This window comes from Tachysurus fulvidraco, chromosome 3 (assembly GCF_022655615.1).
Source record: "Tachysurus fulvidraco isolate hzauxx_2018 chromosome 3, HZAU_PFXX_2.0, whole genome shotgun sequence".
NCBI lineage: Eukaryota > Metazoa > Chordata > Actinopteri > Siluriformes > Bagridae > Tachysurus > Tachysurus fulvidraco.
Window position 1 is genome coordinate 8,065,346 of NC_062520.1, and position 20,939 is coordinate 8,086,284.

At 38.9% G+C, this 20,939-nt stretch overlaps 1 protein-coding gene and 1 long non-coding RNA gene across 4 annotated transcripts in view; one reads left to right on the forward strand and one right to left on the reverse strand.

Annotated features, from left to right (window-relative positions):
* fars2 (phenylalanyl-tRNA synthetase 2, mitochondrial) overlaps nucleotides 1-20,939 on the reverse strand; it is a 152,191-nt gene that overhangs the window by 70,926 nt on the left and 60,326 nt on the right. For all 3 annotated transcript variants that reach the window (XR_007140209.1, XM_027149232.2, XM_047811654.1), the window contains one exon: nucleotides 3,594-3,754. Coding sequence is in view for 2 of the 3 variants with exons in the window: in XM_027149232.2 (XP_027005033.2) it covers nucleotides 3,594-3,754 (161 nt within the window). In the remaining variant the exon portion in view is untranslated. The remainder of the gene's footprint in view (nucleotides 1-3,593; nucleotides 3,755-20,939) is intronic.
* On the forward strand, nucleotides 10,730-12,774 carry LOC113644411. Its single transcript, XR_007140212.1, has 2 exons — nucleotides 10,730-10,876; nucleotides 11,972-12,774. It is a non-coding gene; the product is annotated as an uncharacterized LOC113644411 (long non-coding RNA).

The window sequence follows — 20,939 nt, forward strand, 5'->3', positions numbered from 1 at the left end:
TGCACTCTCTGCAGAACTTTACCAGACAAGAATAAGATCTTTCAGTCGAGACGAGAGATGGATGAAATTTCTGCTGCAGTGCATCGAACAGCTGTGAGCTGTAATATAATATATGTCTTAATGGTGGAGTGAAAAATATGATTAAGATTAAAACTATTAAACAGAACAGATTTGTCTTCCGGGATGAACGAGCAAGAGCCTGCTCAGAGATGCAAGCGTTTTTTTTTTTTGTTTTATTCACCCTGTATTACGTTATAAAACATATTATGTATAAAAACTGTGAAGATAACTCCATCAGCAGTAACACTTTACACTAATGTTCTTTAAACTATTTCCTACTTTACTTAATATTAATAAATGACTGATGCTCTCACTCAGTCATTTTCTAACGCTTATCCGAACTTCTTGAGTCACGGGAATCTCAGGTGTCATCGGGCATCGAGACAGGATACACCCTGGACGGAGTGCCAACCCATCGCCGGGCACAGAACATACACTCTCATTCACACACTAGGGACAATTCTAAAGAGATCCCAATAAACCTACCATGCATGTCTTTGGGCCGGGGGAGGAAACCGGAGTACCTGGAGGAAACCCCCAAGGCACGGGCAGAAAATGCAAACTCCATACACACAAGGCGGAGGTGGGAATCGAACCCCGACCCTTGAGGTGTGAGGAGAACGTGCTAACCACTAAGCCACCGTTCCCCCCATGACTGATGCTTGTATTAATAAATACGGCTAATATAATAAACCTCTAAAAGCTTTCTGATCAGATGAGCATAAAGTCCATTATCTGTGATGGTGTGCAATTAATACTGGCTCAAAATGAAAAACTGATTTATTGACTGATTGATTTACTGATTAATTGGTTGATTGATTGATTGGTTGATTTGTTGATTGGTTGACTGATTGACTCATAGATTGAGTGATTCGCTGATTGATTGATTGATTTACTGGCTCACTGTCTGAGTGATTCACCAAATTATTGATTGATTGATTGATTGATTGATTCACTGATTGATTCACTGATTGATTGACTGACTGACTGGTTACTAGAGTAGTTCTAATATCAATATATTCTTATTCATATAGTATATTAAATGGAAAATTTTACTCAGTTCTGAAAATCTCAGATTAAAAAAAGTAAAACGCCATTTTCAAAAGCAACAAAGTAAGTTAACAAATTTATTACATTTGTTGAAATGCTAATGACTTCCACTGACTGATGGCTAACCAATGACTTCACCCATCAGTGGTTTTAATGTTATGGCTGATCAAGGTATATGTACATTTAGAAACAGATTTAACCTGCAGTCCGTGTCTGTTTGATGAAATGATGGAACCAGTTGATGCATTACGCTATACAAACTCATTATGTGACCTGCCAGACAATTGATGGAGATTTGTGTAACGGTAAACAGCTCATTGTGCTGGCAGCTTGAGGAGGTTTCACAAAGCTCCAGTCTGCAGAGAAAAGCAGAAAATTATACCACAGCTTCTAACTGATCCATTTGCTCATTTCTCTCTGGTCAAACACGACTCAACATCGTCTTGAACATTCATTCGTCTGGTAAATGTCAGAAGAGTTTCGGCTTTTCCTCGCTGCGCGCACGGCGGGTCGATACCAAGTATTCCCAGACTCAGCAATTCCAGATAGACATGTCATTTATTATTTATTATTTAAAATGTTACCTTTTATTTAATTCAGACAAACACATAACCTTTTCACATTTATGACATTGTAATGATATTTAAAATGATCTGCACCAAGGTGGAAACAGAAACATACACTTTGGACCTAATTTACTAGGTGTCAGGGCTAACACTAGTTATCCTACAAACAGACAGGTTCTAGCTAAACTGGGGAATGGTTTTAAAATAAACATGTAACTTATTAAGGGTTAGATTGCAGTAAATGCTAGAATCTTGCTAGCAACCATAGATACTTGTGTGTGCAACAAGAAGAAAAAAGAAAGAACAAAAAGAAGAAGAAAGAAAGAAGAAAAAAGAAAGAAGAAGAAGAAGAAATAAAGAAGAAGAAAAAGGAGAAGAAATAAAGAAAATGAAGAAAAAGAAGAAGAAAAGAAGAAGAAGATGAAGAAGAAGAAATAAAGAGAAGAAGAAGAAATAAAGAAGAAGAAGAAGAAGAAGAAGAAGAAGAGAAGAAATGAAGAAGAAGAAATAAAGAAGAAAAAAGAAGAAACAAAAAAGAAGAAAAAGAATAAGAAATGGAGGAGAAGAAGAAGAAGAAGAAGAAGAAGAAAAGAACCTCTTTTCTTCTTCATTTCTTATTCTTTTTCTTTTTCTTCTTTATTTCTTTAAGAAAAGAAGAATTAGAAGAAAGAGAAGGAATAAAGAAGCTTCTTAATACAGCAATGTAGTGAGAGTAGTGACAGTCACACAAGTTAGAAAAGTTTAATCCTTACAAAGAAAATCCGTACTTATATACATATATATATATAAAACGATACACGTGCATGAGACATAGGAGTGAGGCTGCTGATTTAGTGTGAAAGATGAGAGAAAGGACAGGGAACAAAACACAGGCATGAGAAATATGCAGAGGAGTCTGTGAGCTCAGTCTGAGAACACTGAGGAGTGAAGGATACAGTAAGTGCTGAATACATGCATGAAAAAGCCCAATCTGAGGAAGTCCCAGACTGAGACAATACAGAAGGGCTGGCAAATTATCAAGTAAACCCAGCGATAGCAGACAGGGACTCTAGAGAATTTGTATTTAATAATACTTAAGGATTTAGCTTCATTATGCACACAGATATAAATCATATAGGCAAAATGTAAAAATAAAAATATACGAGAAGAGTGTGTTCGCTTATCCGTTGTAGGTGCAAGAGCAAATAATCCGCAAGGCTTCTGGAGGATGAGTTAGGATGGCAAGAATGGTAGCCTAGTGGTTAAGGTGTTGGGCTACCAATCGGAAGGTTGTGAGTTCGATTCCAACGGCTGCCACTGCTGGGCCCCTGAGCAAGGCCCTTAACCCTCAGTTGCTCAGTTGCATAAAAAAAGAGATAAAATGTAAGTCGCTCTGGATAAGGGCGTCTGCTTAATGCAGGGAAAGAAGGGGAATTCCGGAAAGTAATGGGGCACCGGGGATAAATAGAGAGGATTTTTTTTGCTGGGAATTTAGCTCTGGCTCATGACTGCATGGCTGTGTAGGAGTGAGCTCAACAAAACCTGATTGCTGAATGACTGCAATAAAGAAGTTGCCCCTTTTCATCCAGGTCTGCAGAGTCTCCTTTGTTATTTTTCCCTTAAGTCGGTTACTGAATTTAGCTAAAGTATTAAAAGCATCAGTGTAAGTTTACCAGAAGATAGACGACCCTGGAACACTACTTTCCCTGGAGATGTGTCCACTCAGATAGTGACTCTGAACAACCAGCTAACAAGTCAAAAAGCTTCTCTTTGGGAAGTCATTTTCATCCATTCATCTTCATCGAGTGCTTATTTTGCTCATTGTGCTTTGGATCCAGAGCCTATACGGGCAAATCTGACTGTGAAGCAGGAATACACCCTGGCTGGGCTGATGGTTTTGCACCATACACACACAAACACACGTTTATACAATCATACCTGAAAGGTCACAGAGTCATTGATGTTGGCCAGATGGAACTGTTTCAGGAAGCGCTCGTCTCTGCTCCAGAAGAGTCGGATATCCGGTATGCCGAACAGAACCATAGCGAGTCTTTCCAAGCCCAAGCCAAACGCCCAGCCGATTTTATTCCCGGCACCCGCTGTAAAGAAATAAAGGAGATGCAATCATTTGTGACTCATTTGTTATTTAATACAGAGTTGCTTTCATTTTAAAAGCAGCGTCTCTAAACGAGGGCATGTTTCAATATGAACGGCAGTTTTGCTCATTTTGCACAGATTCCTCCAGACTCACAGTCTACAAGTCCACCCTCGAGAGCCCTCGAGATCTATACATAAAGCAAACTGAACTGATCAATACGTCTAGTGCAACCATAAAAAAGCAACGTGATACAATTAACGCCGCTCTCGTAGGGCTGAACTAGCTCCACTGTAAGGAGATTAGGAATTAAAAATTCTAAGCCAAAGACAGCTTTCTTTAACTGACAAGAAACAGGAAATCCTGCAAACACGCTCAGCCGGTGTGCTGCATTAAATAGAGCCGTACTATCAAGGCCGCAATTAAGGTTGTTATGAATATGATTTGCATTGCAGCCCGAGGTGCCCTACGACGGGAGGAAAGGTGACCATATATAATGTTCTTTTCTTTCATGCATCCATCCCTGCTTTTCATCTCTGTCATTCTCTCTCTAAGCCTGAGACGCGTTCCTTCAGAATCGAGAAAAATCTGCTTTATATGGTAATGAAGGAGGAACTCTGGGGTCAAAGAACTCAGTCGGGGAAGACAGAGATATGAATAAATCTCAATCTTCATCCACACAGATCAATCAGCTCTCCCCTCCTGCACCCCCTCCATCACCTTCCATTAATTATTCCCATCACACAAGTGATGCATCAAAATGCAAAAGCGCTCCATTGGATCAAACTTTTTAATTGCTAGCTAAGCGTGAATATTCATAACATGCTTTCAATGAGACGTTGTGCCATGATTGGCATGTTACGTGGCTGCCATTTTCACGTAGAGAAACATGGCCAACCATTTTTTCAAGGCGGTGGATTGATGGATACGCTGATTGCCATCAGTCAGCTGCCACTGCAGGAAACGAGCACATCAAGAGAGATGAAAGAGAGACATGAAGCTGTGTGACATTGCTAACAGCGTAGCAAGTTCAAGGCTTACCACACACACACACACACACACCCAACGATGGCACGTATCACGGACATCAACGATGACCTCATATAATCGTCGGAAAAAGCAACGCATTCTTACACCCTCTACTTTCTGTCCAGGTCTGTCTGTCTCCTCCTCTGGCCAATCGGCTCGGGAGCTAACGTCTGACATTGTTCACCTGACATCAGCGATGACATCAGCACGGCTAACAGTCCTTGGCAGAGCTCACTTTCACAGCTTGCCGCCGCTGTGCCATTCACTTTGTGCCAATCCTTCATTCCCTCCCTTCATCTCTATCTCTCATCCCTCTATTACTCATCACCTCCTCTCCCTCGGCCACCCTTCCTCCCCTTCCTGTGGCTATCGCTCATTTCCAGAGCACCTATCCCTCTCCCTCTTTTTACCTTCCTTTCATCACCTATCATCCCGATCCGAGCTACAGCGTTGCTCAGCATCGATATCCGCACCCCAGTGTGCCATTTCCTCCGTCTATTCAACTCAGAGATGTCAAACCCAAGTACTGGAGCAGTTCTGCCCTTTTGAACAATGGACTTCTCTGTTCATTTAGCCTAATTAGGTCTTGGTAATTATAAGAAACAAGCTGAAATCTCCTGATCTAAATCTTTGTCATATGCTTATGTGTTATTCGAGAGCACGAAGTGTATCAGTGTGTCAGTGTGTCTATAGTGAGAAAAATGAAACAACGTCATATACTGAAAAGTCCTCAGTGTTACTCCAAAACTTTTCTTATTAAAGTGACAGTGAAAGTGACGTGACATAGGGCTAAGTACGGTGACCCATTCTCAGAAATCATTCTCTGCATTTGACCCATCCAAAGTGCACACAGAGCAGTGAACACACACACACAGCAGTGAACACACACCCGGAGCAGTGGGCAGCCATTTGTGCTGCGGCGCCCGGGGAGCAGGTGGGGGGGTTCGGTGCCTTGCACAAGGGCACCTCAGTCGTGGCCGGCCCGAGACTCGAACCCACAACCTTTGGGTTAGTCAGACTCTCTAACCATTAGGCCACAACTTCCCCTATTATGCACCAAAGAACAGAAAAAAGATGGGCTTGTAGCAAAAAAACACAGAACCAACATGCTGGGGTGCGATGAGGCATCGATCTCAGGCTCGAAACAGTAATTGTTTCTAAGCTGCATGTTAAGATGAGAAATGCATGTAGCACAAAAACACTGTGAGCTAATTTTGTGTAAAGAACTTAAACATATATATATATATATATATATATATATATATATATATATATATATATATATATATATATATATATATATACACACAAATATCCACTGAATATCAAAAGTAGTCAATGCTTCTTATAATGCTACAAATACATTGTAGATTTGTCCAATACGAATATGACTGGAGCATAAAACATCGTGCTACACGCTATGAGCTCAATGTCTGATTTTATCCAGGGCTTTGAAAACCAACAAGTCATGTTAAATGTAAAATTTTGGTCATTTTACTCATTTCAAATCACACTGAACTGTGTACGCATTCAAAATAATTCAATTCATCAAGTTTTTTTTATTTTTTTATTTTTATTGTATATTTTCTAGCTTGAGGTTTCGTTTGGACGGGAGCTCTAATTATCCATCCGTCTTACCTTTTCTTACAGTAAGATACCAAATCTATTTCTGCACAACTGCAAACTATTTTCAAAAGCTTTCATGATGCACTAGATAACTGTGGCGATGTTGGCTGACCTATGAGCTTGTTTCATGGGAAGCCCCGAAGTCCCGATGTGTGTAGGCAAATCTAGACCTAAGTTACAGCTCACCTTTTCTAAATGGCATTTATTTGTGTGTGGCAGGGCATAAAAATGTCATCCATTGATTCTAAATTTTGATTTTTTTCTCCTCTTGCTAGATGACATTTTATCAGCATTGTGAAATACACACACACACACACACACACACACACACACACACACACACACACACACACACACACACACACACACACACACTTATTTGTATAGTGCTTTTAACAATTGACAAATAGTTAGAAACAAAATACAAATTTGGTGCTTCGTTCTGCTGGAAATATGGATATCAGCTTATCAAACAATTTTAATCAGTATAAACAAATGAATTATTTTATCTCTGCAAATCTGATATAAAATTAATTAAAGAATTTGAGTGGCTAAAGAGAACACCTTCAAATTAATATTTTACAGAAGCAAAAAAAAACAAAAAAACAAAAACAAAAACAACAAAAAAAGAATAAATATTTTAAAGTTTAAAATTAAGTTACTCTTTACCTCTACTATTTATCCCTAACGATCGAGCCTGAGGCGACGGCAGCAAGGAAAAACTCCCTGAGAGGATATGAGGAAGAAACCTTGAGAGGAACCAGACTCAGAAGAGAACCTCATCCTCATTTGGTCAGAACAGAAAAAGGTGATTATTTCATTTCAGAAACGCATTTATTTTATTTCTGCGATTGCTTGTTCAGAGCTTTTACACCTCCTGGTCATGACCGTAAAGAGATAAACTCGTTCACCGTACTGTACTATCTGCTCCCAGGTCACAAGATCCAGTCACCGATTTCTAGCTCATGTAAAATATCATCTGACAGATGCTGACGGATTCATCTGAATCAGAAAAGCGAACACACACCTACACGTAAACACACACAAAAATAAGGTGTGTTACAGAATAAAATCTGAAAGGATTTACGTACAGGTTACAAGTTTTTAAGTCCCTGAACATATCTACAGCTTGTTATGGATCAGATGTACGTAAGAAATGACGAACAGCCTGTAGTCAAAGCCGTCAAACGAAGCGAAGCTGCTCGTTCGGACGGAAATACGGTTTCGCATTTGCATGGTGTGATTAATATGGATTTTTTTTCCACAAGAGTGTATTGGCACAGGCTTTCCATCGCTCCATAAAGACCCACAGTAATGAATAAGTAATGCAGGAACATAAATAATGCAGAGTGATTAGTAATGGAGCGCAATGTTTTCGTTGCATTATCGTATGTCAATACGAGCCGGAGAACGACGGCTGCACTTCAGGTTCGGGGTTTGAGAAAAAAAAAGAAAAGAAAAAGTCGTAATATTACTCACGTTCTTTCATAGAAAAAAAAATAAGAACTCTAATATCTTCAGTGTTCACTGTCACACACAATAAAAGAACAATTCGATTTAAAAGTGTTCTCTAGGTGCAATATCGCGCCATTGTCACTTCAGATAAGAAACTGCTCTCCTTAGAGACTTTTATATAAATAAATATATAAAAAATACCTATACATTTGTGTCTACAGCTCAATATACCTCTCACACACTCTCCTCTCCAGGTGCTGTACAGCTCCATGGTTAATAAATTAACTTTGGCCTCGGAGAACAGATGCAAAGAACCATTCATCACTTGCCATGCATAATGTAAAGGCTGACCGACGTGACTCTTATTACATAACTGTCTGTACGGTGTGTGTGCTTCAGTTCAGAGATGTCAATGTATGATAAGGTCCAGGAGTGTATAAGTGCTCTGTAACTGACCCGATTAGTGTGTGATACCTAACATTCAATGACAGAGCGCAAATCCACACTAGGTCACGTGACACACGTGAGGTTATTAAAATTTATACTACTATGCTACTGAATCGAGGTGCTGATACATTCACGATGGCAGCAGGTTTGACTATAGTGTTGAGAGCAAGACAAATCACAGGTATATATTAATGCCCTCGTTACTACATTGATCATTATCAGCTCTTTATACCTCAGCGTGGTTGAATTCTTGATTCCTATTGGTGTTCATTATTTTTCTATATCCTCAGATAGTTAATGTTAATGTTTCTATTAATGGGCTTCTTCTGATATATTGTTTCTATAGTAACAGACCATAAAAAGAGATTTGTATGTTGAATGTTCACCATAATCTGAGACCAAATAAAAAAACAACATGCTTTTGTAATTTTGTAATGGTTGATTTTTTTTGTGTCTTTTTTTTTTTTTTTTTTAGAGAAGACATTTATTTATCATTTATGGTGTTAGTCTTGGTTTGTAACATTCCGTTTGCCAGAACAGGAAAGTTGTTAGGTGTGTTAGTCTTAGTTTGGCTCAGATGAGGATCTCTCAGACTCTTTTGACTCTGGTTCCTTTCAAGTTTTTTTTTATCTCATATCAATTCAGGGATTTTTTTTCCTATCACCATCGCATCTGGTACTAAATTTCTTAATTACTAACTAAATCCTAACTGAAGTGTGTGTGTGTGTGTGTGTGTGTGTGTGAGAGAGAGAGAGAGAGAGAGAGAGAGTAAGTGAGTGAAAGACAGAGAGAGTGTGTGTGCGAGAGAGAGAGAGAGAGGGAGAGAGAGAGAGAGAGAGAGATAAAGACAGACAGGCAGAGTGAGTGAGTAAGTGTGTGTGTGTGTGTGTGTGTGTGTGTGTGTGTGTGTGTGTGTGTGTGTGTGTGTGTGTGTGTGAGAGAGAGAGAGAGAGAGATGAGAGAGAGAGAGAGAGAGAGAGAGAGAGAGAGAGAGAGACAGACAGAAAGTGAGTGACAGTGTGTGTGCAAGGGAGACAGAGAGAGAGAGAATGAATGAATAAGTGAGTGAGTGAGAGGGGGGGATGACTGCAAGTGATAACCATAACTAATCTAACTCTCAGATGTTCTTCAACATTAAATCTAACTAGAAACTTCTTTTCCTCAATAAGTTAAACACTGTAACTGTTGGCGAAACCCTGTGGTGCAATAAGACACTCCAGACACTGCAGTTCTATAACACCACCACCACACTCACATTGTGCTGCATCATGCCACTCCAGCATGGATTATTTTCATATAAACTGCACAGTCAGTCCTGCCTTATCAGACATTTTTACTCAGAATAAACCTCTGGTGCATCTCAGAGAGCAGAAATGGGTTTGATATCACCATTTACTTTAAAGATTTAAAGAAACATTTGTGCGTGTCATTACGCACCACTGTAGAGTGTGAGATGACATAGAAATTCAATGCTCAACTTGAACACAACAAACCGGGGGCAAATTCAATTTTCCTCTGGGGGGAAAAAACCCCAAAAAAATTCAACAATATAGCGAAATGAAATTGAAGAATAACCAGCACTTATAAACTGCACCTGCTCAGCTACGTCATCCCAGCTAGGACGTCCTACGATGCATCTGAAGTGACCAGACAACACGATTATAACTCAGCAGCGAGAACGATAATCGGATCAGCTTCGAGGTTCGGGAATTCGAACACGGACCTCCGGTGTACCAATTTGCACTCATCAGCGTTTTACGTCATTTTGTTATCCGTATCTTTTAATCGCCCTCTGTCTCAGAACTCTCTGACAACCACACAAGCGAGTACAGCTAATTACTTATGAGAGGCTGACGCGGTGGCTTAACCTCATCCTAATGCAGAATAAAATCTAAGTAGCACAGCGTCTCAGTTAGCTAAAACCTCCACCGAGTTCAGCGCCGGCTGCAGTTTGCTTTAAATCTCTTCCAAATTAAAGGATGCTTTCCGTGTTTGATTTCCGATTCCACTCCAACGCCTCAAAATAATGGCGCTCTCTGAACCCAAGACGTCGGATCAAAATGACAAGCGTCTGAAACGGGAGATGAGCGATACGAGTGAACCTAAAAACTAGCCTTATGTTATAGAGCTTTGTTTTTCCTTCAGGAAAAGAAATAAATAAAAAACAGAATCGTCGTTAGAATACAGCACATATGCAAGCTTACGCATATAGAATGTAGTGAAAAAAATAGAATTAAAAAGAATAAAAAACAGAAATAGACTAAGGCCACGTTCACACTGCAAGTCTTAATGCTCAATCCGGATAACTTGCTCAGATCTGATTTTTTTGTTTGGCTGTTCACATTACCTTATAAAATGTGGCCTATATCAGATACCAGTGTGAACTGTTTGCTGTTTCGAACTGACCCGCATGCGCAAACGAACGATAACAATGACGTCACACGCAGCACGCCGTTGCGCTAAAGTTGGCGAGGTAATGGAGGAAGTAAGCATTTTCGCTTTTCTTTCTAAATGTTTGTGTAATGGCAGCACCGAGATGCAGCGTTTTGAAAATTTTCGGATGTCGAAGGTAACTTTTGATTATTTGATCCATTTTGTAGGCGTAGTCACGTTTGTGTGCGTACTCGCCGGCGCATAATTGTGACGAATGTCGATGTAGATTGAAGTAAAAGTCGCGTCAAATCCGCCTTGGTCGTTCACACTGCGGCCACGTTGGAAAAATTTGGATTTGGGTCTGATTCAGGACCACATATGGAAGTGGTCTGAATCTGATTTGAAAAAATGTGATCTGGGCCAGATTTGAGTGTTCACACTACTCCTGAAGAAGTCTGACCTGTTCACTTGACCCCAAAAAAAAATCAGATTTGGGCCACTTTTACCTGCAGTGTGAACAGGGCTATAGAGTATAATGTGATGTGACAAAAGTGGCATTATTTATCGATCGTGACACGAGGACACGTTTTCAGGAAATTAAGAACGCTAATTAGATCAGTCTTTGCCTTTAAAAATCTGTAGAAATACAAATACATACATAAAGTAGTGTCAGATCAGCACTTTGTAATAATTAAAGAATAAACCAGCAGCATTCAGTATTTAAAAATGACTGTGTGTATATTTATTCTTTCCACATACCCCAGTGACTGTTGATCAATGAGACAGAAACCAACCCTCCAATGGGTAAACATTAATGCCAGGCTAATTTAGGAAGCTATTACGTCTCAATTAGTGCAGCTTGGTTGGCTGAGTCGTGTTGCTCTCAGGTCCCACTGCAGCAGCTGCCTGGGGACAGAGTTTCCCCTCCAATCCCCCCGACACGTTCGTTCACTTCCTCCGCTTTTAGTCTTTAGGAAATACCACCACAGTTAGCGTATGTGTGCTCCCAGCTCACAGAGCAGAAATGCTACCGTGCAGGATCTCATTATATTCAATGTCAAAGGTCACAGACAGCACAACTTTCAGAGTGTTGTACGCTGTCTGGAAAACAGTGGTTTGAGGTTTTGTGATACAAGTCTGAAAAACAGGAGAATCCCAGAATCCCAGATGCTTGTTATGGGTTTAAGGCTGTCATTGTCCAACAGCTCTATAGTGCTTTATTTATTTAATACTGACTCTTATTTTAGCAATATGAGTAAAACGATTTCCTAATTGTTTCTGTTTCTAATAGTGATAGGACTTCCAGCTCTTTTCGGTGAGTCAGGAGAATCGAGGGACTCGTTCGGGTTCCCAGGTGACTCCTTTTTGTTGTTGTTTTTCAAAAGCTGAATAAAGTCATCGGTCTTTGTGTTTTGTTGAGTACAATTTAAAAAATTCTGATTTATATGATGAGCTAATATTGTAATACTTTGCAACATATTTAGACCACCGGGTTGTTGTCAATTCACATTTTTCACACCAGGACTTTTATGGAATCAATTAAAAACACACCTTTTTTTCTGTGCTTTTAATTGTTGGTAATTGTACGTGTTCTTTTATATTCATGTTCTTTCTTTTTTACTTTTCTTTTATCTCTATGTACAGCACTTTGTCCAGCTCAGGTGGATTTTAAATGTGCTTTATAAATAAAATTGAATTGAACAATTAACAAAAAAACAGCTCGGTACTGTCAGGCGGCAAAACACTGGATATTACAGAAGTGAGCACAGTATAAGAAGCTAGAGATCCAAGAAAAGCATGGTCAACTACACAACAAACCTAAAAAGACCAATTAAGATTAGAAAGCTGTGAAAGATACAATACCTGCTGGGTGCAGAACGGAAGAACTGCCGCTTTTTACATCGCTGATACGAAAGCACGAGAGAAAGCCTTTATTTAAAGCGATCGTCACATGCTGTACTTATCCAATCATGTCTGGAAGGATTCAAAATCACTGTTGTATGTATTTATTCATCATTTATTGTAAATATGCCACTTGGTTTTGTACATGTATGTTTGCACAATGACAATAAATTTGAATTGTATCTAATCAGACGTACACTATTAAAAGGAATGTCTCCATATGTGAAAACCCAAAATGGTACTTTATATAGCACTGTGTTGAAAAAAGACCCAAGGAGTTTTTTAATCAGTGTTAGATGGTCCTTTTAAGAATCTTTTAAGGGTTTTTTATTTTTATTAATATTATTATTATTATTACTAGTCTTAGTATTATTCTATGTTATGAGGAAGATGCATGAATTTAGAAGGAAATACAGCTTATTCCAAAACAATCCATTCATTCATTTTCTACCGCTTATCCGAGCTTCTCGGGTCACGGGGAGCCTGTGCCTATCTCAGACAGTCATCGGGCATCGAGGCAGGATACACCCTGGACAGAGTGCCAACCCATCGCAGGGCACACACACACTCATTCACTCACACACTACGGACAATTTTCCAGAGATGCCAATCAACCTACCATGCATGGGAGGAAACCGGAGTACCCGGAGGAAAACCCCCGAGGCACGGGGAGAACATGTAAACTCCACACACACAAGGCGGAGGCAGGAATCGAACCCCCAACCCTGGAGGTGTGAGGCAAACGTGCTAACCACTAAGCCATATTTTCGATAACCTATCTATCTATCTATCTATCTATCTATCTATCTATCTATCTATCTATCTATCTATCTATCTATCTATCTATCTATCTATCTATCTATCTATCTAATATTTTAATTGCCTATATTATCGATAACAGCAAAACAAATTTTATAAACTATTTGATGATTTGTAAAATGAGTCATTCATAAACATGCCTTTTTAAAAGGTCTTCACAGACATAAAAGTAACGTCACTGATGTCTCCTTATGTATTCTTTGAATTATTGAACCAATTCATCATAAAAGGTTCACTGCTTTGCAAGAGTAAGATTTACATAGGACCATATTTCAGGGAAAAAGTTAGCCAAGTACCGAACACACTAGATAGATCTCTCTATATAATAATATAACGTACTATATAGAGTTTTAGCCTGCTATATAAATAATTTTTTATAGTGTACGCATCATGCATTAATTGCTGTAAATTCATTAGTGTGAATCACTGGATCACTGCACACACGTAAAGAAAGCACAGAGTTTCAGTTCCGCACACTGACTATCAAAAATGAATGAATACCATATGAAGCAAAATATGAAAAGATAAACACCTCTGATCATTGAATGCTTTTCCTAATTGCTTGAATACATTTATCTGCCTGGTTATGGGGAAAAAAATCCCCAAATTCAGATTTATTTATTTTTTGGTCAAATTGTGTACGATTCATCTGTATTAACTTCTTAGTAAGCCAGTAATTATGACTTTGCACCTTTTGTTCCTTTGCAGACAAACATTATAATTACAATACAAGCCGGACTAAGTTTCTCCTGTCAGCCATAAGTCACTGTTTAACTTAAGAGCCAAAAAGCACTGCCTGAAGTATCAAAGTTTTGAAAAGCCTATCTTTAAATCCCATCCATACAGTATGGGGAACCTGGAGACTGTCCCAGGGGACTAGGGACGCAAGGCAAGGGACACCCTGGACAGATAAGCAACCAATCGCAGGGCACATCTGTGCACTCTCACACCCCTTTCGCACACTATAGACAATATAAAGATGCCAGTTAGCCTCCAAGGTACTGTATGCCTTTGGAGTGAAGGAGTAAACCAGAGTACCTGGAGAAAACCCCTCTATACTACACATATAATGGGCAGAGGTGTGAATCGAATGCTCAAACTTAGAACTGTAAAGCAAACAAGCATCTCAATCATTACTCTGTACACTGCAAACAAACATTGCATGATAAATTGTATCTATATACCAATGATTAACATGAGCAATGCACCAAAATCAGACTTTCCCATCCATTTACATGTTTGTTGACAGACAAAAACAGAAAACATGGACAAAATTACTTTTTCAAGCCAGCCAGATGTCTGTCTCTCTCACTCAAATAACACAAATCTAGTGATACTATAAAAACAACCACCTTGTTCTAATGAAATAAAATTCTTCTTTGGACACCATAATGCAGTAACAGCTCTCCAAATGGCCCCTCCTGCATGAAATAGTACAAAAGATTTTAAACAACGGCAGATTGTCGCCTGCTACCAAGATAGCAACCCTAAACATACAGCCAAAGTTACACTGCAGTGGCTCATAACCAGGAACCTGACTATATTTGAAAAGCCCAGTCAAAGCTTAGACCTTAATCTGATTGGAAATCTGCGACAAGACATAAAATTTGATGTTCGCCAATAACCTTCTCAATCCAATTTCACTGAGCTGGATCAATTTTGCCAAGAAGAATTTGTGAAAATATTAAAATCCAGTTGTACAAAGCTGAGGCCAAATATTGATCCAGAGGGAAGAATACTTAAACAAGCAACAAATGTCTCTTCGTTTTAGGTCTCAGATAAAAAAGTTTGATATATTGAATAAATCAAATGACAGAAATCCCAGTGAAACAAAGCAGTAAAGGTTTCTGCTGCTTGTGTGTCAATTTAAAAAAAAAAAAAAAGATATCTTATTTATAAGGAATTTAGCAGACACCCATATCCATAGCGACTTGCTTTTATCTCAATTATACAACTGAGCAACTGAGGGTTAAGGACCTTGCTCCTGGGCCCAGGAGTGGCGGCTTGGTGGCCCTCAGAGTTAATCTCACAACCTTACGATCAACAGCCCAACACCTTAACCACTGAGCTACTACTGTCTGACATTGTATAAGTATATAATATGGGAATGTGGTAGCCTAGTGGTTAAGGTGTTGGGTTACCAATTGGAAGGTTGTGTGCTTGAATCCCAGGTCCACCAAGCTCCCACCGCCGGGCCTACAGTATATGCAAGGCCCTTAACCCTCAATTGCTCCATTAAATGTAAATAAATAAAATGTAAGTCGCTCTGTATGAGGGTGTCTGCCAAATGCCTTAAATATAATCAGATACTTTTGCAAGGCATTAGAATTAATGCCTAACTATTTTATTTTCACAGGACAGTCAAATCTCGATAAAACCCAAAACCCATTTGATATTTTTTTTCCAACAGAAATATGCACACTAGAAGACAAAAGTTTGTTTAAATTTCCATTTCACGTTCTCTTAAAGGAAAAACTGCATCAAGTCAGTACAGTATCAGGTACTGCTGCATACCAAGAGCCCTAATACCAGTTGTATATAAATATCAAACATTATGCAATATGCAATGTAAGTTCCCAGGTCCCTAAAAGTAGGCATTTGGCTCAGTGCAACTCTCCAGAACATTATTTTTACCTGTGTCCTGTCATGTTACCTCAGTCTGTGTATATATAGCATCTGCAGCATTACTGCTCTGTGCAAGGCCTTGCTCGAGTTTGCGCTAGTGAGCCGATTTCCTGATCTGATTCCGGTCTGTTTTTTTTTGTTTTTTTTATACCTAAACCCTGTAAACTCTGTTATAAATTTATTTTACTTAACATGTACAGTATAGCTTTTCATTAGGCCTAAAATAAACCTGATTCATTTTTAATACTTTGACAAATTAATTTCTTATGTTTCGTGCCTCCGTACTCACAATTATCTTCCTATTATTTCTAAAATAATGTTAAACAGGTTAGGTTCCTGTTCCAGCTTCCTTTTTTCCTTTCTGTTAATATTAATAATGCTTAGCAAAGAAAGCGCAAAGCCCTCTGAACCTGAACACTTTCCCATGTGTCCTCGCACTGGAGACTCCTTCCATTAATGTCAAACACACGTCTCGTTAGAGAAAACGTAACCATGTCAACAAGTGCACACATCCGTTCAATCCATTTATATGGAGCCTCCATCATATTAATCCCTGTGTAAGCTGTTACTATAGAAACATGACAGTATTAGAAGGAGCGTGATGATGTAAACCTCACAGCCGGCTCTACTGTCATAGCTGTAGTTCTAGGAAATTATGCCACGGTGCTGATGAATTCTTCAAACTGAATGTGTGGATTCATTTTCTATAACAGAGCAACTGATGGTAGTGTTGAGGTTTACATTAACACTCACATCCGAAAGCGTTCCTCATTAACTTTGACGTGTAAGACAGAACTCACATGTAATCCAAGACTAATAATAAACAGAAAGAAATTATTTGAAAGAAAAAATTCAAAAACACTTTTAACAATGGACATTGTCTCAAATCAGCTTTAAAAAACATAAGAAATATAATATAAAAAATGTATATTATACAAATATTAAAATAATATTAAAAAAAAAAATCAAGATTAATATTAGACTTGCATTTAAATGTGCTTGTATTTATCCCCAATGAACAAGCCTGAGGTGACTGAGGTGACTGTGGTGAGGAAAAACTCCCTTGGATAAAAGAGGAAGAAACCTTGAGAGGCACCAGACTCAAAAGTGAACCTCATCCTCTTTTGGGTGACACTAACATGAAGAATCTGTGATTATGGTTATGGTTTCTGTACATGTAAATTTTCTGGAAAAAAGTTATTTACTATTAAAAGAAAAAAAATAATAAAGCCAGACTGGTGAGGGAACAATTGTTTATAGCTGCTAGAAAGTAATTCATAATACAAAATAACTTGTAAGTTCCATAACTTACAAGTTCATTCATTCATTTATTCATTCATTTTCTACCACTTATCCGAACTTCTCTGGTCACGAGGAGCCTGTGACTATCTCAGGCGTCATCGGGCATCAAGGCAGGATACACCCTGGACGGAGTGCCAACCCATCGCAGGGCACACACACATACACTCACACACACTACGGACAATTTTCAAGAGATGCCAATCAACCTACCATGCATGTCTTTGGACCGGGGGAGGAAACTGGGGTACCCGGAGGAAACCCCAGCGGCACGGGGAGAACAGGAATCAAACCCCCAACCCTGGAGGTGTGAGACGAACGTGCTAACCACTAAGCCACCATGCCCCCAACTTACTAGTTACTATATATAAAATATATATTATTATCAGTGTAAAAAAATGGTATAATTTATCTAAAACTGCAAACATTGCTAAATCAGTGTGATTTCAGAATAATGAAACACTTTGGGACATGCTGTTTAAGGAAATGAATCAATGTCAGGGGAGTAAAAGTAAACCATCATTGTGTTGGGCCACATCACACCACCCAGGGGTTGATTATTTTCCAATAACCGCATGCCTGGTTGTGTTTTATTCCCTAAGATGTGAGCACAGAGCAGCACTGTAGGCTAAAGATTGTTGTTCCTAGTCTATAAACTGCTTGGATCTCTAGTTACTGTGTAGGATATTGCTTTAAGAAAAAAAAATCATTCTATTTATAGAACTAGGATATTTTACACACCAACATGGTAAGAAAAACTAAACAGTGATGGATTGAATTGATTCATTTAGTCTCCCAGCTGTGGAAACAGTCCCTGTTCATAAATATACAGAATCGTTGTATAAATAGATCAATGGACTTTGAGAATAAACAGCTGAAGAAGAGCTGTACAGGGTGTTCTGGTATCTAGTGACCTGAAGGTTATAATTTCAGATCACAAGAGAGCCAGGGCCACTGTTAGACCTTTTACAGACTTTTAATCTGCTCTGATGTAAGCTGATGCGGTTTTATGTTATGGTTTTTAACTTACTAAAGATGAAAAGAAATGCCAAAAGGAGTAAATTCAGAAATAAATTTATGCTAGCGCTCGTATTTATTGACTGCGCAATCTCAATTTTATGCTGGCGGGGGGAATGTTTTTGAGCTGTTTTATATTTTCAGCCAAATCTATTTTATGTTAGTGCTATAAAAAGTTGTGTATAAACAAAGCAATGTGATTTGTACTGAATGTTATAATGAACAATAGACAGACAGACAGACAGACAGACAGACAGACAGACAGACAGATAGATAGATAGATAGATAGATAGATAGATAGATAGATAGATAGATAGATAGATAGATAGATAGATAGATAGATAGAGACAGACAGACAGACAGACAGATAGATACAGACAGACAGACAGAGACAGACACAGACAGACAGATAGATAGATAGAAACAGACAGACAGACAGACAGATAGACAGATAGATAGAGACAGACAGACAGACAGACAGACAGACAGACAGACAGACAGATAGATAGATAGATAGATAGATAGATAGATAGATAGATAGATAGATAGATAGATAGACAGACAGACAGACAGACAGACAGACAGACAGATAGACAGACAGACAGACAGATAGAGACAGACAGACAGACAGACAGATAGATAGATAGATAGATAGATAGATAGATAGATAGATAGATAGATAGATAGATAGATAGATAGATAGACAGACAGACAGACAGACAGACAGACAGACAGACAGAAAGACAGACAGACAGACAGACAGACAGACAGACAGACAGACAGACAGATAGAGTATCTTTATGAGAGGATTTAAAGCAATATTAAGTGTGTTAAAGCTGCACAGGAAAAGTAAACATAGTGGAAAATTATTCACATAATTACATTACATAATTGGATGCACAATTCCTCTCGAATCATGCAGAACTTTTTTTTTAACAAGCACCTCAGTTCCATCTTAAACTTCCCCGAAGAAACGGTTTCCACTACTGTTAATGACACAATAAAGACAAAAGCTATTGATAGAGATTTCTTTCCTAGCATTTCTTATTACTTGTAGAAACTTGTTACTAGGACTGCACTGCGGTGAAGGAGACAAGGTCGACAGATTGATTTTCTCCTAAATGGTTTTGTAATGCTCTCTCAAACTGAAGCGGTGGCTGAAAAACTATACCAACAAAAGTCTGTACAATACTAATGTGGTGGTTTGAGGTAAAAAAAAAAAAAAAAAAAAGCATCTGGATTCTGCAAACAAGTGTTTTAGACACTGCTAATAATGTCCACTTCAGGCATCATTCATCATCCATCTAAATCTGTTCTGCTCTTTTGTAAAAACACCACAGCTCTAATGAGGTGCACTTTCCTAATTCTGGCCCGATATGGTCATAATGGTCTTCTTTAGCCCAGACCTTGCGCTCATGGTTGCCTCGGGTTACTGTTTTTGGATGACAGGATTGCAGGTCGATGGATTTTCATTCAATTCCACTTCCTGTACAGCATGCTGTGCATTCTAAGATGCTTTTCTCCCGGTCGTGATGGTCGAATGAGTGTTTGTGTTACTGTATTTTTCCAGTCAGCTCAAATCAGTTTGTTCATCTCCTTCATCATCACTTAGATTATTTATTTTTTTTGTTTGATTTTTTCCCCCCACACCATCCTGTATAACCCAAGAGTTCTGAAAGATCAGACTTTCCCTACACTCTGATGATTGTTTTATGTACCTCTGCTTCCTTTCATGGTTTCTTCCTCATATCATCTCAGGGAGTTTGTCCTTGCCACTATCACCTCAGGCTTGCTCATTAGTGAAATGGATGAATGTTAGAGATAAATATTAATGTAATTTTAAACCTTTTGATGCAGAACTTTATTTTTTTTTATCCTGTAAAGCTGCTTTTAGACCGTGTCAACTGTTAAAAGTGCTATACAAATAAATTGAAATAAAAAAAAGACTGTGCTGAGATTTGAACTCACAACCTTCCAACCACTAGCCTAATACTATTACGTACTGCACTAGAGCTGTGACCGTGGGGAAGTCGTGGCCTAATGGATAGAGAGTCTGACTCTTAACCCTAAGGTTGTGGGTTCGAGTCTCGGGCCGGCCACGACTGAGGTGCCCTTGAGCAAGGCATCGAACCCCCCCGACTGCTCCCCGGGTGCCGCAGCATAAATGGCTGCCCACTGCTCTGGGTGTGTGTTCACGGTGTGTGTGTGTTCACTGCAGTGTGTGTGTTCACTGCAGTGTGTGTGTTCACGGTGTGTGTGTGTTCACTGCAGTGTGTGTGCACTTTGGATGGGTTAAACACAGAGTACAAATTCACCGTACTTAGCCGTATGTCATGTCACTTTCACTGTAGTTTCTATAATAACAGCTAATCCACAGGGATGCGCATTATGTGTTATTCAACAAAGAAAAAAAAATGCTAATGTTGCGTTAAAGTTTCTTATTAATATTACGGTAATGAGTATAGAGTATATGATACGTTACAAATATCACCAGAGGTATGTTTTACAGTTAAGCTGAGCCTTACAGAGACATAAAATGGTCATAGCGTGGATTTCGATTAAAAATCCGATTCGAACCTATTGTAGTGAATAACCAG